Source organism: Pecten maximus, chromosome 4 (assembly GCF_902652985.1).
Source record: "Pecten maximus chromosome 4, xPecMax1.1, whole genome shotgun sequence".
Classification (NCBI taxonomy): Eukaryota; Metazoa; Mollusca; class Bivalvia; order Pectinida; family Pectinidae; genus Pecten; species Pecten maximus.
In genome coordinates, this window is record NC_047018.1 from 2,760,329 (window position 1) to 2,780,329 (window position 20,001).

The 20,001-nt window shown below is 36.9% G+C and overlaps 1 protein-coding gene across 1 annotated transcript in view; it reads left to right on the forward strand.

The window, feature by feature from the left end:
• Positions 1-20,001, forward strand: part of LOC117324969 (adhesion G protein-coupled receptor L2-like) — an 84,289-nt gene that overhangs the window by 12,338 nt on the left and 51,950 nt on the right. The window contains 1 exon segment of the mRNA XM_033880819.1: positions 4,998-5,286. Coding sequence (XP_033736710.1) covers positions 5,184-5,286 — 103 coding nt within the window. The 5' untranslated portion in view covers positions 4,998-5,183.

Genomic DNA, 20,001 nt, shown 5'->3' on the forward strand with positions numbered 1-20,001 from the left:
TTGATGTCTGGTCTATATAACTTGGTTACTTGTTGATGTCTGGTCTATAGAGCTTGGTTACTCGTTGATGTGTCTGGTCTATAGAACTTGGTTACTCGTTGATGTCTGGTCTATAGAACTTTGTTACTCGTTGATATCTCTGGTCTATAGAACTTGGTTACTCGCTGAAGTCTGGTCTATAGAACTTGGTTACTCGTTGATGTCTGGTCTATAGAACTTGGTTACTCGTTGATGTCTGGTCTATATAACTTGGTTACTCGTTGATGTCTGGTCTATATAACTTGGTTACTCGTTGATGTCTGGTCTATAGAGCTTGGTTACTCGTTGATGTCTGGTCTATAGAACTTGGTTACTCGCTGAAGTCTGGTCTATAGAACTTGGTTACTCGTTGAAGTCTGGTCTATAGAACTTGGTTACTCGTTGATGTCTGGTCTATAGAACTTGGTTACTCGTTGATGTCTGGTCTATAGAACTTGGTTACTCGTTGATGTCTGGTCTATATAACCTGGTTACTCATTGATGTCTGGTCTATAGAACTTGGTTACTCGTTGAAGTCTGGTCTATAGAACTCGTTACTCGTTGAAGTCTCTGGTCTATAGAACTTGGTTACTCGTTGATATCTCTGGTCTATAGAACTTGTTTACTCATTGAAGTCTCTGGTCTATAGAACTCGTTACTCGTTGATATCTCTGGTCTATAGAACTTGGTTACTCGTTGATGTCTGGTCTATAGAACTTGTTTACTCGTTGATGTCTGGTCTATAGAACTTGGTTACTCGTTGATATCTCTGGTCTATAGAACTTGTTACTCGTTGAAGTCTCTGGTCTATAGAACTTGGTTACTCGTTGATATCTCTGGTCTATAGAACTCGTTACTCGTTGAAGTCTCTGGTCTATAGAACTTGGTTACTCGTTGATATCTCTGGTCTATAGAACTTGTTTACTCATTGAAGTCTCTGGTCTATAGAACTCGTTACTCGTTGAAGTCTGGTCTATAGAACTTGGTTACTCGTTGATGTCTGGTCTATAGAACTCGTTACTCGTTGATGTCTCTGGTCTATAGAACTTGGTTACTCGTTGATGTCTGGTCTATAGAACTCGTTACTCGTTGAAGTCTGGTCTATAGAACTTGGTTACTCGTTGATGTCTGGTCTATAGAACTCGTTACTCGTTGATGTCTGGTCTATAGAACTTGGTTACTCATTGATGTCTGGTCTATAGAACTTGGTTACTCGTTGATGTCTGGTCTATAGAACTCGTTACACGTTGATGTCTGGTCTATAGAACTTGGTTACTCGTTGATATGTTGATCAGACATCCACTGGAAATTTTATTTGCAACAACATTTTTAAAAATGAAGTAGAAGCTTCTTGTTAAATGCTTACTAGGATCAATAGAAGTGGAATGGAACCATTTGATAGACATACGTTGGGTATTTTTTGTTATAAAGTGGTGACCATTAACGATGATATGGGGCCTACATTGTAGCAGGTTTACCTTTTTTGTCTTGGTCTCCGCAAGACTGCCAGGTTTTTATTGTCAAACTGCATTATGGGTAATCCTTGTGTTGGGCACAGTGTTTATACATCTAATTGATTTGGGATGGTTGTTAAGACAACTTATTGGATCTTTGGCTTGCGTTTGGATAGGATTTTTTTTATGGTTTCTTCAATGTGTTTCAAGTCAAGGAATTTTATTCCTTTCTAATTTTGGATCTGCCTGAGGCTGTAACGAATGAAACACTGTAAATTGGTGACATGTCACTGGATTTATACATAAACTTGCTCATAGTAATTTTTTATATGTTCTTAACTTCAGAATTAAACCTTCCAGGGATGTACTAGAGAAATTGACTTTTAGATGAATATGTTTATGTTGCTTTGACTTGGAAGACTGTTAAGTTGATCAGGTTGAACTGTGAACTTCTTGGTTGTCATGCACACAGATGTTACATACTGGGTAGTGATCCTATCTGAATACTAGAGGTTAAATCCATGTAGTCCTAATTACTAACTCGTTTCAGTAAGACAGATTCTCATGACAAATGTACAGTTGAATACCTACACATGTTTCACTGTATAGATTTGGACACTATATTGATCACATAAAATTATTGTTGTGGTCAGTAAGAACAGGTAACACAAAGTCACCTTCAGGTGAAGGTCAAGAACTGGACACAGGATGCCCTGGACATCTGAAGTTGACATTTGTAAGCTTCTTCATTAGGTTTATGATATTGCCCAATGGTTTGAGCTCAGTGTTGGACTGATCAGGGGAATGATCTGGCATAGTCAGTGATGGGAGAGATAAACAATCCAGGTGAGAAGATATATGCATGCTCAGCAACATACATCTTCTGGCTCTGTTCTCATTAGCAGGCAAGAAAGCTGGCAATTCAAAGTGAAATTTTAATTCTCACGTGAGGCGTGAGGCGAGTAAACTATCGTAATTATACCGATGGTGATACTTCAGCAGTAACTTACCTGTAGTTTCCAATACATGCTCCTGTCCTAATGAATACTGAAACCAGGTTATAGTTAACTAACTTGGTTTTAAGAGCATTCTAAGCTGATTGAAGCTATTATCACCTGTCCAGAAAAAAGTGTATAAAGCAAATGAGTTGATCATTAGTGTGTAGCACGAAGTTAAAGACTGATTCTGCCTTTGTTAGTAGAAGAGATGGTTTAAAAAGTTTTCTTCTTCAATCTTCAGTGGGGTGAGAAAGCATTGTCTTCTTCAGTCTTCAGTGGGGTGAGAAAGCATTGTCTTCTTCAGTCTTCAGTGGGGTGAGAAAGCATTGTCTTCTTCAATCTTCAGTGGGGTGAGAAAGCATTGTCTTCTTCTTCAGTCTTCAGTGGGGTGAGAAAGCATTGTCTCTAAAGTCAGAGCTGAATGTCTTTTAACCACTACTGTTAAAGGGGGTTGTATCTAAATGTAAACTTTATATATTTTACATTTGCAAAACAAGTTATATCAAGGGATTGGATTGTCTCTAAAGACAACATTATGATGACAAAAGGAATTGTCTCTAAAGACAACACTACGTTGATGGAAGGGTTTGTCTCTAAAGATACTACTATATGGACAGCCCAGTGTGTCTATATAGTGGTGTCTTTAGAGACTTTGTACACTGTTGACAGAAAGGGATGTGTCTTAAGACAGACACCATTTTGTTGATAGGATGCATATATCTCTAAATGATGGCTACACTACTGGCACTATACATGGTCTCAACCTAAAAAGAGATCTTCCTTATTCACAAAAGAGGTGATTCTACTGGTCAAACTTTCCAGAAGAGATTCTACTGGTCAAACTTTCCAGTACAGATTCTACTGGTCAAACTTTCCAGAGGAGATTCTGCTGGTCAAACTTTCCAGAAGAGATTCTGCTGGTCAAACTTTCCAGTACAGATTTTACTTTTGTAAATAATCATTGCAATACTGCCTTCACATTTTCTGGTCAATGTTGGTATTGTAAAATATTTGACAGTACATGGATACACATTAAACTACCTGTTGGTTTTTGTTGGCAGTTGATCTTGACTATATCAGAGATAACAGACTAATGTCTACCAATTTAGTTCTTTATTGACACTACTAGGGACAGATTAACTGACTGTATAGTCACAGGATTTAGGGATTAATGGATTCCCTTTCGTTTCTTTAGTTACCGTGGAAACACTGGACAGATGGGCCAATCACTCCCAACGGTCAGTCGGCTGGGAAGTTGTGATGTGGTCTGGATCACTTGAATGTTTACAGTCATCTTTACTATTTACCAAGCTCTCGACAGATTATGAATTTTATTGTATTTTCTGTTTAGCAGGGTGATAAACAAGGTGATAGTTATTATATTTTTGGACATTTTGTGTAAGGTCATTGTTTGTTCAGTTTCACAGAAAGTTGACTTTTATATGACTGTAATTATTGTGAGGTGCAATGACCCAGTTGTCATGACTGAACAAGTTAAAAAACCCATGTGTTATATGTCTCCTATAGACCATAAATATATAATTACCCCAATATTAAGTTTCTAAACACATCAGTGCTTAACATGTGGCATGTCATTCAAAACAATATGGTAATGTGACGAAAATTTCACATCACAAAAAATCAGATGTTTATTAAGTTGTAGGCTAATTCTGTGTGTTGTAGACATATTAATGATGTGTACATTTAATCATTGATTTTCTCAATTATAAACATCCCAACAATGGTATCATATGACATCACAGTAAATTTGAAGTATGTTGAAGGTGTTCCGTCTCGTCTCCGAGTATAAAAGTGTCAGAAACCAAATTAAACATCTTATATAAAGAAGTGGTCACGCACTACTGCACATGATTTCCTTAAAACGACGATTTTTAAATAAAAGTAAAAACTGTATAACATTTCATGTACAGTGTATTACAATTGTTATTTAAAGGATGTGATTTAAAAGGGAGGCTTAAATTAAAGCTGTCCTGAAAATATAGCTTTGGATGAAAATGCAGTAGACATCTATTAATACACAAATACTGGTATAAACAGACGGGATTTCTTAACATAGCACTACAGAAAAAGAAATCAAATTAGTTTATAAGGATCTGATAAAAAAGGAGTGGTGAGGTAGGGCGGTTTATACAGATATTGAATGGGGGAGGATTAGTGAAGGAAATCGACTAGAAGACTTTTATAAAAATAGAATTCCAATGTATAGAATTATCAGGTTGATTGTTAGACCGTGTAAAGTGACGAGATTTTATTTAAATGTGGTGTGATTAGCCATCTTATCTCGCCTAATTACATAATGTGTGATATATGCTGTCATTATGGGACATTGTATTAACTGCGATGTTCACAGAGACAGACATTTCTATTACTATTTCATAAGTACGAGGAAGCCATTGTGAGTGGTGTGTGGCCCATCAATACTTGACGGCTCTAATTGAGGGTACGATGGCTGACGTCGTACTATTTGAAGGGATGTTCCTAACCTGTTCTCTTTCATCCTTTCCAGGTTGTCGCGTGGAGGTAGATTTCACCAATAGACATCACACACAACTATTTATAGTGACGTCGGGAGTCTATAGAATTTGTTGGTGTACGAGACGGAGTTGTATCGGAGCAGTGGAGATAAACCTTACCCATGTGGAACTGAGTCTACTTATTTACTAGTGTTTTATACTCTATATTAATCGTAACAATGGAATATCATTTCGTGGGCCCAGGAAGGGCATGGAGTACCAACCTACTGATAGCTATTATTCCCCTGGTTATTGTCCTTGGCCAGGCTTCCCAAGTACAAGGTAAGTCTTATTCCACCGTTACATACCAATCTAATTAATGTCAGTAAACTCCTTGTAGCTGGCTTTGACCATTTAGTATCAGTAAACATCTTGTAGGTATCCTTGACCATTTAGTATCAGTAAACACCTTGTAGATATCCTTGACCATTTAGTATCAGTAAACATCTTGTAGCAATCCTTGACCATTTAGTATCAGTAAACACCTTGTAACTATTCTTGACCATTTAGTATCAGTAAACACCTTGTAACTATCATTGACCATTTAGTATCAGTATAAACACCTTGTAGCAATCCTTGACCATTTAGTAACAGTTAACATCTTGCAGCAATCCTTGACCATTTAGTATCAGTAAACATCTTGTAGGTATCCTTGACCATTTAGTATCAGTAAACACCTTGTAGATATCCTTGACCATTTAGTATCAGTAAACATCTTGTAGCAATCCTTGACCATTTAGTATCAGTAAACACCTTGTAACTATTCTTGACCATTTAGTATCAGTAAACACCTTGTAACTATCATTGACCATTTAGTATCAGTATAAACACCTTGTAGCTATCATTGACCATTTAGTATCAGTATAAACATCTTGTAACTATCCTTGACCATTTAGTATCAGTAAACACCTTGTAACTATCATTGACCATTTAGTATCAGTATAAACACCTTGTAGATATCTTTGACCATTTAGTATCAGTATAAACATCTTGTAGCAATCCTTGACCATTTAGTATCAGTTGACATCTTGTAGCTATCCTTGACCATTTAGTATCAGTATAAACACCTTGTAGCTATCCTTGACCATTAGTATCAGTATAAACATCTTGTAGCAATCCTTGACCATTTAGTATCAGTATAAACACCTTGTAGCTATCCTTGACCATTTAGTATCAGTATAAACATCTTGTAGCAATCCTTGACCATTTAGTATCAGTAAACATCTTGTAACTATCCTTGACCATTTAGTATCAGTAAAACACTTTGTAACTATCCTTGACCATTTAGTATCAGTAATACACTTTGTAGCTATCCTTGACCATTTAGTATCAGTATAAACATCTTGTAGCAATCCTTGACCATTTAGTATCAGTAAACATCTTGTAGCAATCCTTGACCATTTAGTATCAGTAAACATCTTGTAACTATCCTTGACCATTTATTATCAGTTAACATCTTGTAACTATCCTTGACCATTTAGTATCAGTAAACATCTTGTAGCTACCCTTGACCATTTAGTATCAGTAAACACTTTGTAGCTATCCTTGACCATTTAGTATCAGTAAACATCTTGTGTTTGACCATTCAGCTATGTCAAATATGCTTTCTGGAATTTTAGTTTTGATTTTTTGAGGTTTTTTTACACACAATACAATTTCTGCTCCATGGAAGCATTCTCGAAATAACCCTACAATGATCAAATATATCTATTTTCTGTAGTTTTGCTGCCTTGCAATTGGGTAAATTATAGAACCAAATTAAATATTTAAAGAGTATGGTTATAAAAATTGATTTTCAACATTTTCAAACTTTAATTCAGTGTTTTACTTGTTTTCATGCCGGTTTCTCATCCTGTTATTATCACCATGCTGGTTTTACTGAGAAGCTATGGGCTTCAACATGCTTCAACAGCTTCAACGGGCTTCAACAGCTTCAACGCTACTCTGATGATACACAAAACATACAGCTGTCACATGATTGAAATTATACTGTCTAAATAAAATTATTTTTGACATGGAATAAAAAACCCCTATAGTGTTATGTGATGAGAGCACATGTGAATGTTCTGATGTAGAAAGGATTGTAAAGTTATAAGATAATTATATGTCAACCATCAGATGTTTGTAGAACCTGCATGTTTTACCCGTTCTCATGTATCATGACCTGACATTGATAGCGACTACTTTTTCGTGTGACATATGTGAGGGTCGGCTACGTCTCCTACATGTTTGAAAAGCAGACATACAACCCACGTACGTCATTAACTGGAGTTGATGAATTAACAAATGTGATAATAAAAGTCAAATTTGTGTTCACATGAAGTTTTACAATGACACAGGTAATCAGTACCTGGACGTAGCTCTGTCAAAACAGAGATGTTTCTCCAATAGCCTTTTGATGACTTGGAATGTGATTTCCGGCTTTTTATTGATCTCTGTAAACTTTATAGTCTAGAACAGTTTCTACAAATGAATTTTAAGTTGAAACTGTTCTTGTATGGAATTTCTGAGATATTCTTACTGAGAATCTAACAACGTTTATGGGTTTTGATGGATATTTATATCTTGTCCGGCGGAAAACAATATAAATCTTTAAAAAGATAATCCTACATCAAATGGTTAATAATTAAGTCTTCAAAGAAGTTTTAATCCCTTGTATAAACCATTAAATAGACTCCAAAAGAGGTGCTGCACCATAGACATATACATATTGATATCGCATTCCTGATTATTATTGTCTTATCTACTGCAAAGTCCCAATTAAAGTGTGACTACGGTGTTTCTCTCCGACAGTGACGTCAACAATTCACTTTAAAGTTTTGTGTTATCGATTAATTGCTAAAAAACTATAAGTCTAACTTTAACCAAACTCAGTATACAGCTAGATCACATAGTGGACATCTCAACACAGCCTTCATTTACCGAAAATCATCCAGTTAGATCACATAGTGGACATCACAACACAGCCTTCATTTACACAATATCATCCAGGATCTATGATCCAGCAACTCTCAAATATAGGGATGTTGGAAATTTGGAATTTAAAGTTTTGTGTTTAGTTTCTCAAAACGTATCAATGTTGTTTCAAAAACCTGGAATGTAGTTGCATTGTAGTATAGATATCTCAACACACCTTGCAGATTACCTGAATTTTAATTTTTTAGATGTAATTTTTGGTTAAAACCCCTTGATTTTTAGAAATTGATAAAAAGTCTTTATTGCATCTGCTATTGATTTACAAATTAGTCCACATGCAGCCAAACTTGATTCTCACTTCTCAGAAAGAGTGACTTTTAGGGTAAAAATGACAAAACTATTGGTGAATTTTGAGAATATTTATGGTCAATTTTTCGCAATGCATGATAACACACTTGTGTACAGGGTTCTTCCGTACTATAAAGTGGAGGTCTTTGGTTGTTTTGGGAAAAAATACTGAAATTTTAGTGAATTTAGGATTAGCTTAAAACTTATAGTTAAAAAGTAGGACAGGTGAGACATATAGTTATATATATCTATAAGTCATGGGATCTACGATAAAAACATGAAAACAAATGTCCAGTTTTCTGGGAAACTCAAGGTGAATAAATAAAATTTAAAAATACCATAATCATTATTGAGGAGATATTAACGATTGATTTCCATAAAAAAAGTACAACTCATAATTTTAGTGTTCCAATGATAATAATTACCCACCAGTTCTTAACATTTAAGCATTGGTGTTATTTTTTTTAGTTTCATTGGGGTATGAAAACAATTTTGTTCGCAAACTATGAATCTGTGAAGTGGATTCGTACAAAAGTTTGCGAACAAAATTTTTTTCATACCCCTTTGACACTAAATAATAATTGACATCAATGCTTATAATTGATTTTTGAAAATTATAATTCCAAAATTAAAACATGTTTTATGTACAATTTAACTAATTTTATAAGGGATTCTTTTTCACAAATCAATAGGCAATGTAAATGGCCGTATTGTGACATAACATTTTTCATGCCTTTTTTGGATTTAATTTCCACAGAGGTATGAAAAAAAATCTCAACCAATCAGAAAGCTGCATTCTGTGTACAAACAATGGAAAATCAATTATACAAAAGTCACATTTCTCACAAAATATTCAGGGTACACATTTTATAGTTATATCAAACACAATCTTTTCTTGAGGAAATATCGAAGATCCTGTGCAAAATGTCCATTCAAAAAAAAAATTTAATTTATTATTTTCTTTCTTGTGGATGAATTAAGCCTAATTGAAGTATGGGTCTGTGAGAAAGATCTGTGACAGCATTAGGCTGGAGCTATATAGGAGAACCAGCGAAACTTTCTCCACTGTCAGCTAACTTCCTGTTGGTGGACTCCACACTAACAGTCATTGGTAGATCAGCTTATCTGGCTTAGGACCTGCTAATTTGTGGACATATAACATTTATTGGTGTTTTATCATTGTCATGGTGATGGCCAGCTGGAAATCCTTAGAATATCTCAGGGAACTTAAAATGGCTGTATACATACACAAGACAGGGGACTGTTGATATGGCCATACATTGATAATCATTACACAAGGCAGAAAACTGTTGATATGGCCATACATTGATAGTTTATACACAAGACAAAGAACTGTCGATATGGCCATACATTTATAGTCATTACACAAGACAGGGGACGGTTGATATGGCCATACATTGATAGTCTATACACAAGACAGAGAACTGTTGATATGGCCATACATTTATAGTCATTACACAAGACAGGGGACTGTTGATATGGCCATACATTGATAGTCTATACACAAGACAGAGAACTGTTGATATGGTCATACATTTATAGTCTATACACAAGACAGGGGACGGTTGATATGGCCATACATTTATAGTCTATACACAAGACAGGGAATTGTTGATTTGGCCATACATTTATAGTCTATACACAAGACAGGGGACTGTTGATATGGCCATACATTGATAGTCTATACACAAGACAGAGAACTGTTGATATGGCCATACATTGATAGTCTATACACAAGACAGAGAACAGTTGATATGGCCATACATTTATAGTCATTACACAAGACAGGGGACTGTTGATATGGCCATACATTGATAGTCTATACACAAGACAGAGAACTGTTGATATGGCCATACATTGATAGTCTATACACAAGACAGAGAACGGTTGATATGGCCATACATTGATAGTCTATACACAAGACAGGGGACTGTTGATATGACCATACATTGATAGTCTATACACAAGACAGGGAACTGTTGATATGGCCATACATTGATAGTCTATACACAAGGCAGAAAACTGTTGATATGGCCATACATTTATAGTCTACACACAAGACAGAGAACTGTTGATATGGCCATACATTGATAGTCTATACACAAGACAGGGGACTGTTGATATGGCCATACATTGATAGTCTATACACAAGACAGGGGACTGTTGATATGGTCATACATTTATAGTCTATTACACAAGACAGGGGACTGTTGATATGGCCATACATTGATAGTCTATACACAAGACAGGGGACTGTTGATATGACCATACATTGATAGTCTATACACAAGACAGGGGACTGTTGATATGGCCATACATTTATAGTCTATACACAAGACAGGGAACTGTTGATATGGCCATACATTTATAGTCTATACACAAGACAGGGAACTGTTGATATGGCCATACATTGATAGTCATTACACAAGACAGAGAACGGTTGATATGGCCATACATTTATAGTCTATACACAAGGCAGAAAACTGTTGATATGGCCATACATTTATAGTCTATACACAAGACAAAGAACTGTTGATATGGCCATACATTTATAGTCTATACACAAGACAGTGAAGTGTTGATATGGCCATACATTTATAGTCTATACACAAGACAGGGGACTGTTGATATGGCCATACATTTATAGTCTATACACAAGACAGAGAACGGTTAATATGGCCATACATTTATAGTCTATACACAAGGCAGAGAACTGTTGATATGGCCATACATTTATAGTCTATACACAAGGCAGAGAACTGTTGATATGGCCATACATTTACAGTCTATACACAAGACAGAGAACGGTTAATATGGCCATACATTTATAGTCTATACACAAGGCAGAGAACTGTTGATATGGCCATACATTTACAGTCTATACACAAGACAGAGAACGGTTAATATGGCCATACATTTATAGTCTATACACAAGACAGAAAACTGTTGATATGGCCATACATTTACAGTCTATACACAAGACAGAGAACGATTTACAGTCTATACACAAGACAGAGAACGGTTAATATGGCCATACATTTATAGTCTATACACAAGACAGAGAACGATTTACAGTCTATACACAAGACAGAGAACGGTTAATATGGCCATACATTTATAGTCTATACACAAGACAGAGAACGATTTACAGTCTATACACAAGACAGAGAACGGTTGATATGGCCATACATTGATAGTCTATATACACAAGACAGAGAACTGTTGATATGGCCATACATTTATAGTCTATACACAAGACAGAGAACGGTTGATATGGCCATACATTTATAGTCTATACACAAGACAGAGAACTGTTGATATGGCCATACATTGATAGTCTATACACAAGACAGAGAACGATTTACAGTCTATACACAAGACAGAGAACTGTTGATATGGCCATACATTGATAGTCTATACACAAGACAGAGAACGATTTACAGTCTATACACAAGACAGAGAACGGTTGATATGGCCATACATTTATAGTCTATACACAAGACAGAGAACTGTTGATATGGCCATACATTGATAGTCTATACACAAGACAGAGAACGATTTACAGTCTATACACAAGACAGAGAACTGTTGATATGGCCATACATTTACAGTCTATTACACAAGACAGAAAACTGTTGATATGGCCATACATTTACAGTCTATACACAAGACAGGGAACTGTTGATATGGCCATACATTGATAGTCTATACACAAGACAGAGAACTGTTGATATGGCCATACATTTACAGTCTATACACAAGACAGGGGACTGTTGATATGGCCATACATTTATAGTCTATACACAAGACAGAGAACTGTTGATATGACCATACATTGATAGTCTATACACAAGACAGAGAACTGTTGATATGGCCATACATTTACAGTCTATACACAAGGCAGAGAACTGTTGATATGGCCATACATTTACAGTCTATACACAAGACAGAGAACTGTTGATATGACCATACATTTATAGTCTATACACAAGACAGAGAACTGTTGATATGGTCATACATTGATAGTCTATATACACAAGACAGGGGACTGTTGATATGGCCATACATTTATAGTCTATACACAAGACAGAGAACTGTTGATATGGCCATACATTTATAGTCTATACACAAGACAGAGAACTGTTGATATGGCCATACATTGATAGTCTATACACAAGACAGGGGACTGTTGATATGGCCATACATTGATAGTCTATACACAAGACAGAGAACTGTTGATATGGCCATACATTTATAGTCTATACACAAGACAGAGAACTGTTGATATGGCCATACATTTATAGTCTATACACAAGACAGGGGACTGTTGATATGACCATACATTTACAGTCTATACACAAGACAGAGAACGGTTAATATGGCCATACATTTATAGTCTATATACACAAGACAGGGGACTGTTGATATGACCATACATTTATAGTCTATACACAAGACAGAGAACGGTTGATATGGCCATACATTTATAGTCTATACACAAGACAGAGAACTGTTGATATGGCCATACATTTATAGTCTATACACAAGACAGGGGACTGTTGATATGGCCATACATTTACAGTCTATACACAAGACAGGGGAATGTTGATATGGCCATACATTGATAGTCTATACACAAGACAGAAAACTGTTGATATGGCCATACATTTATAGTCTATACACAAGACAGAGAACTGTTGATATGGCCATACATTTATAGTCTATACACAAGACAGAGAACTGTTGATATGGCCATACATTTACAGTCTATACACAAGACAGAGAACGATTTACAGTCTATACACAAGACAGAGAACGGTTAATATGGCCATACATTTATAGTCTATACACAAGACAGAAAACTGTTGATATGGCCATACACAGAAGTGGACAAAGACATCCAGTATGCAAAACTGTTGTAGCAATATATGATAAGGCAAAATTCAATTGTATTACTTTGTTTTTGATTGACAAGTGGTTATTAACTTGTCATTACGAATATCTCTTAGTAGTCTAGATCTTGTAGATGTTTGACAGTAAGTACAAACTGTCTAAAGGTTATTTGATGTCAGGGTAATGTCTGTCTGAAGTACACAAATTGTATGACCACTTTACTCAAGGTGTGTTGTATTACAGTATTTCGCTAGACAATCTTACTTCCTTCTGAGATGTGTTTTATTTGTTGAGAAGTTTTCTGACTTAGTTTACTTATCTACTGTATCCTAGGCTACACGACTATCTAGTTTGATATATATGTGGCTACCCTTGATTGTATACTATCTATATGATATAAGCTATTGTTATCTTATTTTGTCTTTGTAACTTATCCATTGTGAAATTTAACAAGACATTATCCAGATAAGGGCTGAAATTTCGTCTTAAATTGGCATTATGATTGTACAGTAAAAAATCTTGGTGTTTTTTGTAAATATTTTATGTTAAGAGGAATATAATTTGATGTAAATAGTACTGAGATTGTGCCCTATGTTTTGGTAAGGTGACTCCTGCTGTACAACAGAAACTCTATAATCCCCCAGTTATCACTCTCCTCTCAATTGTGTTTGGGTGCCCCCTGTATCGGCCTCCACTCACAACCCTTCTGGTCTAGAAGGAAATGAAACATCAACTAACCATTATGCAATCTTAAACCGTCATTCCTTACAAGATAAAATTGATTTCCTGTATAAAAATCCTCATCATGTATATTTTTTTCTACCACATACATCTGTTCTAGTTAGTGTTGGATTGTGAGGAACAAATGCTGAAGATTGATGTAGAAATCGTGAAGACTATGGTATCATGACTGTGGCGAAGGGAGTACAGAAAGGGAATGGTTATGTACCAAATGAATCCATGAGGATTAAACTTTTCACTCTTCACATTGCCAGATATTTGCTGTATGGGATTTGAAAATCAATTCCAGCTGTTCACCATCTAAATGTTCCACAGGGATTGACTGTATTGTCTTTGGCATAGCCATACAATTAATCACCATAGGAAATGTGTCCCACAAATGAGCTTAGGAGTTTACATCGACCCCAAGCAGGTACCTCAAGTAGGATTCCTTTTCCAACTTGTCGTTGGGGAGATATGTCGGTCCTAATTATAGAATACAAAATTTCAAATGTATGACCTAACATTGCTGGCTAAAAGGAGATCTGGACAGGTGAATGGGGACAGCTGTAAAATACCCAGTATTGTTAATAAACTGTCCTTATCTGTTTACAGAGTCATCGCAATTAGTGTTACAGTGTTTTATATCATGTCTGTCCAATCAGGTCAACTAGGGACAACCAATCAGGTCAACAGGGGACTCTAGTTGATGGTCCAATCAGGTCAACTAGGGGACTCTAGTTGATGGTCCAATCAGGTCAACAGGGGACTCTAGTTGATGGTCCAATCAGGTCAACTAGGGGACTCTAGTTGATGGTCCAATCAGGTCAACAGGGGACTCTAGTTGATGGTCCAATCAGGTCAACTAGGGGACTCTAGTTGATGGTCCAATCAGGTCAACTAGGGGACTCTAGTTGATGGTCCAATCAGGTCAACAGGGGACTCTAGTTGATGGTCCAATCAGGTCAACAGGGGACTCTAGTTGATGGTCCAATCAGGTAAACTAGGGACACTTTAATGGTCCAATCAGGTAAACTAGGGACACTTTAATGGTCCAATCAGGTCAACTAGGGACACTTTAATGATCCAATCAGGTCAACTAAGGACACTTTAATGGTCCAATCAGGTCAACTAGGGACTCTAGTTGATGGTCCAATCAGGTCAACCAGGGGACTCTAGTTGATGGTCTAATCAGGTCAACTAGGGACACTTTAATGGTCCAATCAGGTCAACAAGGGACACTTTAATGGTCCAATCAGGTCAACCAGGGGACTCTAGTTGATGGTCCAATCAGGTCGCTAGGGAAACTTAATGGTCCAATCAGGTCAACAAGGGACTCTAGTTGATGGTCCAATCGAGTCACTAGGGAAACTTTAATGGTCCAATCAGGTCAACTAGGGACACTTTAATGATCCAGTAAGGTCAACAGAGACCAGAAATATAAAAGGCCAAGTTAGGCCAATAAAAAGAAAGGTTAGGCAGGATCAACAGTTTGGTGTAGTACCTTCTCAGAAATGTCTCTTCCACCTGGTTATAGATAAATAAGATATATATATTGGTTTGTTTTCTTTACTTTTAATGAATAAGGAAACACAGTGAAATTTAGTTAAGACTTTAGAGGTCAGTAGGGGCTTGTGTATTGATCTTCTGTTTAATATCTCACTATTGATTGTTTTTATTTATAAAATACTCTTTTGTTCTTTCTTAAGAACAGCTAGAACCTAATTAAAATGAATCTACAATTGGACATGGACAAGAATAGACAAGGGAAATACCTTTACATAGGATTTATTCTACTTGTAGTTCATTGACAATAGATTAAAGCATTAGGTGACATGTATCAGAGTACCAGAGTTATTTCCCTTGAGTACTCCACTCTCCCCGTCGCTAAGGTTACGGTGCTGAAGTGAGGTTGTAGCTTCCGAGAGGAATTATATCTGTATCCTGTCCCTGTCTGTCTCTCCATCATGGGACATGGCAATAAACCCTCTGCCAAGGTTCTTAACGAGAAAACAATGAAATTTGCTGGGATCACTGTCACTGTGGCACAGATGTGCAGCTCAGTTTTCTTAAAATTTATTGAGTTTTCACTCACGTTACACTTAATTACATTTTTTTGCTGTTGATGGAAACATGATCAAATTGGTAAAGAGAGGGAATGTTGTATGGCTGTTCCCCGATACCTGTAAACTCGTTAGGATCTGTTTTATAACCCCACGACACTGTGTTACATCTCTATACATCCCTCGACCACATTTTTCAATGGACAATTCCCAAGCACAATTTGGCTTAAGGAGACGGCTTGCTTAAAAATTCTGTGTTACCCAAATTATTTTGTATTAAAGATCTCTTCAATGAAATACTATGACATTAAGTGAATTTCACTTGGTGATATAGAAACTTAATATGATATAGAAACTTAATACAACCACTTATTCTTGTTTGCAGCCTTATGAAATACAGCGTATTCTCTCAGAATGGTATAATTTTAACAATTACAATGTAATTAGTGAGTTTTGGTATTGGTGTTAATTATAGCAATTAAGCTGACTTGTATTGCTCTTTCAGTGTCAAAAACCTAGATAGAATGTTTCTCGTAATTATGTGTTTATAACATTTATCTAGAGACTGTTCTACATCATTTACAATCCATGTGGACTCAACTATAACTGAATGAATCATGGACAATCCCAGTGTGGACTGATCACTCCCTGTAAACTTCTGAATTATTGTTGGTTTTTCAGACTTAACTAAAAATCATTGAAGTTTTCGTAGAATCAACTAAATCATGGATGGTTTCTGTTGACTTGACTAAATCCTTTATGGTTTCTGTTAACTGGACTAAATCATTGATGTTTTCTGTAGACTGGACTAAATCATTTATGTTTTCTGTAGACTTGACTAAATGATTGATGGTTTCTTTTGACTGGACTGAATCATTGATGGTTTTTGTAGACTGGACTAAATCATTGATGGTTTCTGTATAGACTGGACTAAATCATTGATGGTTTCTTTTGACTGGACTGAATCATTGATGGTTTTTGTAGACTGGACTAAATCATTGATGGTTTTTGTAGACTGGACTAAATCATTGATGGTTTCTGTAGACTTGACTAAATCATTAATGGTTTCCTCTGTAGACTTGAGTCGGTTAAACATCTTGTGACCCTGATGTATCCGATCAATCATTTGCTGTTACTATTTCTTTAGCGCCAACATTTCTCCATATTTTGCACTTTCTAGGCTCAAGTGTGCTTTGGAGGACAAAAAATGAAACTGTCATAATTACACAGAAAAATTAAATTGTTGAAATGAAGGGGCAAGGTATTGAAATGATGAGAGTAATTTGATGCTTAGACACAGAACTTAAAATCATTGATTATGTTAGAAAAAAAACCCAATATTCCTAAATTGTGGATTGGTTGGTTTATCACGGAGACAACGCCATGTTTGAAAGTGTACACTTTCCCATTTAATCAATAAGGATGAAAAGATAGCTCACTTCTGCTTCTTCAATTAGTTTCAATTTCATTTTTTGATAAAAATAGATTGTTTCCCTATTGAACATGTCTGCCACTGAAGTAGTTGGTGTGATGTTTGTTGTACTAGTTGTACTACAGACGTGCTATGTAGTAGCAGTCTTTGGTGAAAATGAATTGAAAGAGGAAATTGTTTGATACTTTTTAGATACAACAGGAGCTGAGGATATATCTACACCGACAGAATTTTCTGGTGAAAAAAAAACATTGTTTACAAAATACATATTTTAAGTCATAAAATGCCTTTTTGTTGAAAATTACCTACATGTAATGCTCTACTTTTGTTTAAGGATTTTATGAGGATGTAAATATTTTGACCACTAAATGCATACATCTTATTAAATATTAAAAGCTAATTGTGACTCCATGTAGAGGCCTGGTGAAATGTTTCAAGTTTAAAACCACCAATAGCTTTGGATGTTTGAGAGTTTTTTGTGGGAAAATTTGAAACTGGAATCTTACCAAGATCAGAGAATCAATGATGAAGTGATCTTAACAGGAAAGACATCAGTATGAATCACAGACTGTAGGATCGGGAGAGGCCATAATGAGATGGAGAATAATTAGCTGTGATGTCTAGATACGTTACACCCTGGCTGGACTTCCACCTTCACGCCAAGGGATGGATACTTCACAATAACAGTGCAGATCCATTTATTAGGACACGCACAATGCCAGTTATATGATGTCATGTCGTTATGTACTGTAGAAATCTGAAATCTCCAATAGTGCACTAAGCCACCCTTGTCATTTTATAGGTCCACAAATTCTACCGGCAAGGAAAGAGAGAGCAAAGAGAGAGCGGAACTACACATCAGTGAACCCATTGCTCCCCATGTAACATTACATTTATCTATCTCATCCACAATTTTTCATCACACATGTATCGTTATGGGTATTTAGAGATGTCAGAATTTCCAGACAGAATGATTATGAGGCATTGCCCAATATTGTACCAATGTCACATCGATCATATTCTTCCAACACAATATTTATGTGTTTGTACTAAAAATCTGCCCTTCCTTCCTTCATCTACACCAAACACATACGGTTCCCACTCAACCATGTACTTTCTTCCTCCTATAGACCATGTATGTCATCCACCATGTATACTTTCAACCATGTACTCTCTACCTCCCATCCACCATATACCCTTTCAAGTCTGCCTCCCATCCACCATATACCCTTTCAAGTCTCCTCCCATCCACCATATACCCTTTCAAGTCTCCTCCCATCCACCATATACCCTTTCAAGTCTCCTCCCATCCACCATATACCCTATAAGTCTCCTCCCATCCACCATATACCCTATAAGTCTCCTCCCATCCACAAAATACCCTTTCAAGTCTGCCTCCCATCCACCATATACCATATAAGTCTGCCTCCCATCCACCAAATACCCTATAAGTCTCCTCCCATCCACCATATACCCTTTCAAGTCTCCTCCCATCCACCATATACCCTTTCAAGTCTCCTCCCATCCACCATATACCCTTTCAAGTCTGCCTCCCATCCACCATATACCCTTTCAAGTCTGCCTCCCATCCACCATATACCCTTTCAAGTCTGCCTCCCATCCACCATATACCCTTTCAAGTCTCCTCCCATCCACCATATACCCTATAAGTCTCCTCCCATCTACCATATACCCTTTCAAGTCTGCCTCCCATCCACCCTATACCCTTTCAAGTCTCCTCCCATCTACCATATACCCTATAAGTCTCCTCCCATCCACAAAATACCCTTTCAAGTCTGCCTCCCATCCACCATATACCATATAAGTCTGCCTCCCATCCACCAAATACCCTATAAGTCTCCTCCCATCCACCATATACCCTTTCAAGTCTCCTCCCATCCACCATATACCCTTTCAAGTCTCCTCCCATCCACCATATACCCTTTCAAGTCTGCCTCCCATCCACCATATACCCTTTCAAGTCTGCCTCCCATCCACCATATACCCTTTCAAGTCTCCTCCCATCCACCATATACCCTATAAGTCTCCTCCCATCTACCATATACCCTTTCAAGTCTGCCTCCCATCCACCATATACCCTATAAGTCTCCTCCCATCTACCATATACCCTTTCAAGTCTGCCTCCCATCCACCATATACCCTATAAGTCTCCTCCCATCCACCATATACCCTTTCAAGTCTCCTCCCATCCACCATATACCCTATAAGTCTCCTCCCATCTACCATATACCCTTTCAAGTCTGCCTACCATCCACCATATACCCTTTCATCCTTGAACTCTCTGCCTCACACCTGTGAATGTACTCCTTTTCAACCAGGTACACTCTACTCCCACATCCACGATCCCACACCAGCATCAATCATCATTGGGCTTCAAGCTGCCCTAAGATACCCTTCCAACACTCCCCACACCCACTTTGAAGTTTTCATTTCCCCAGTCATACACAACTTCCTCACATCTTTTCCAATACCCAGTCATGCATTTTCCTCTACTTCCATACATGTCTCGGAATTAGTTGTAAGATTAACACCCCCACCCCTGGCTGCCCAAGGCCCACCCCACACCCTACACAGTGTCCCCAC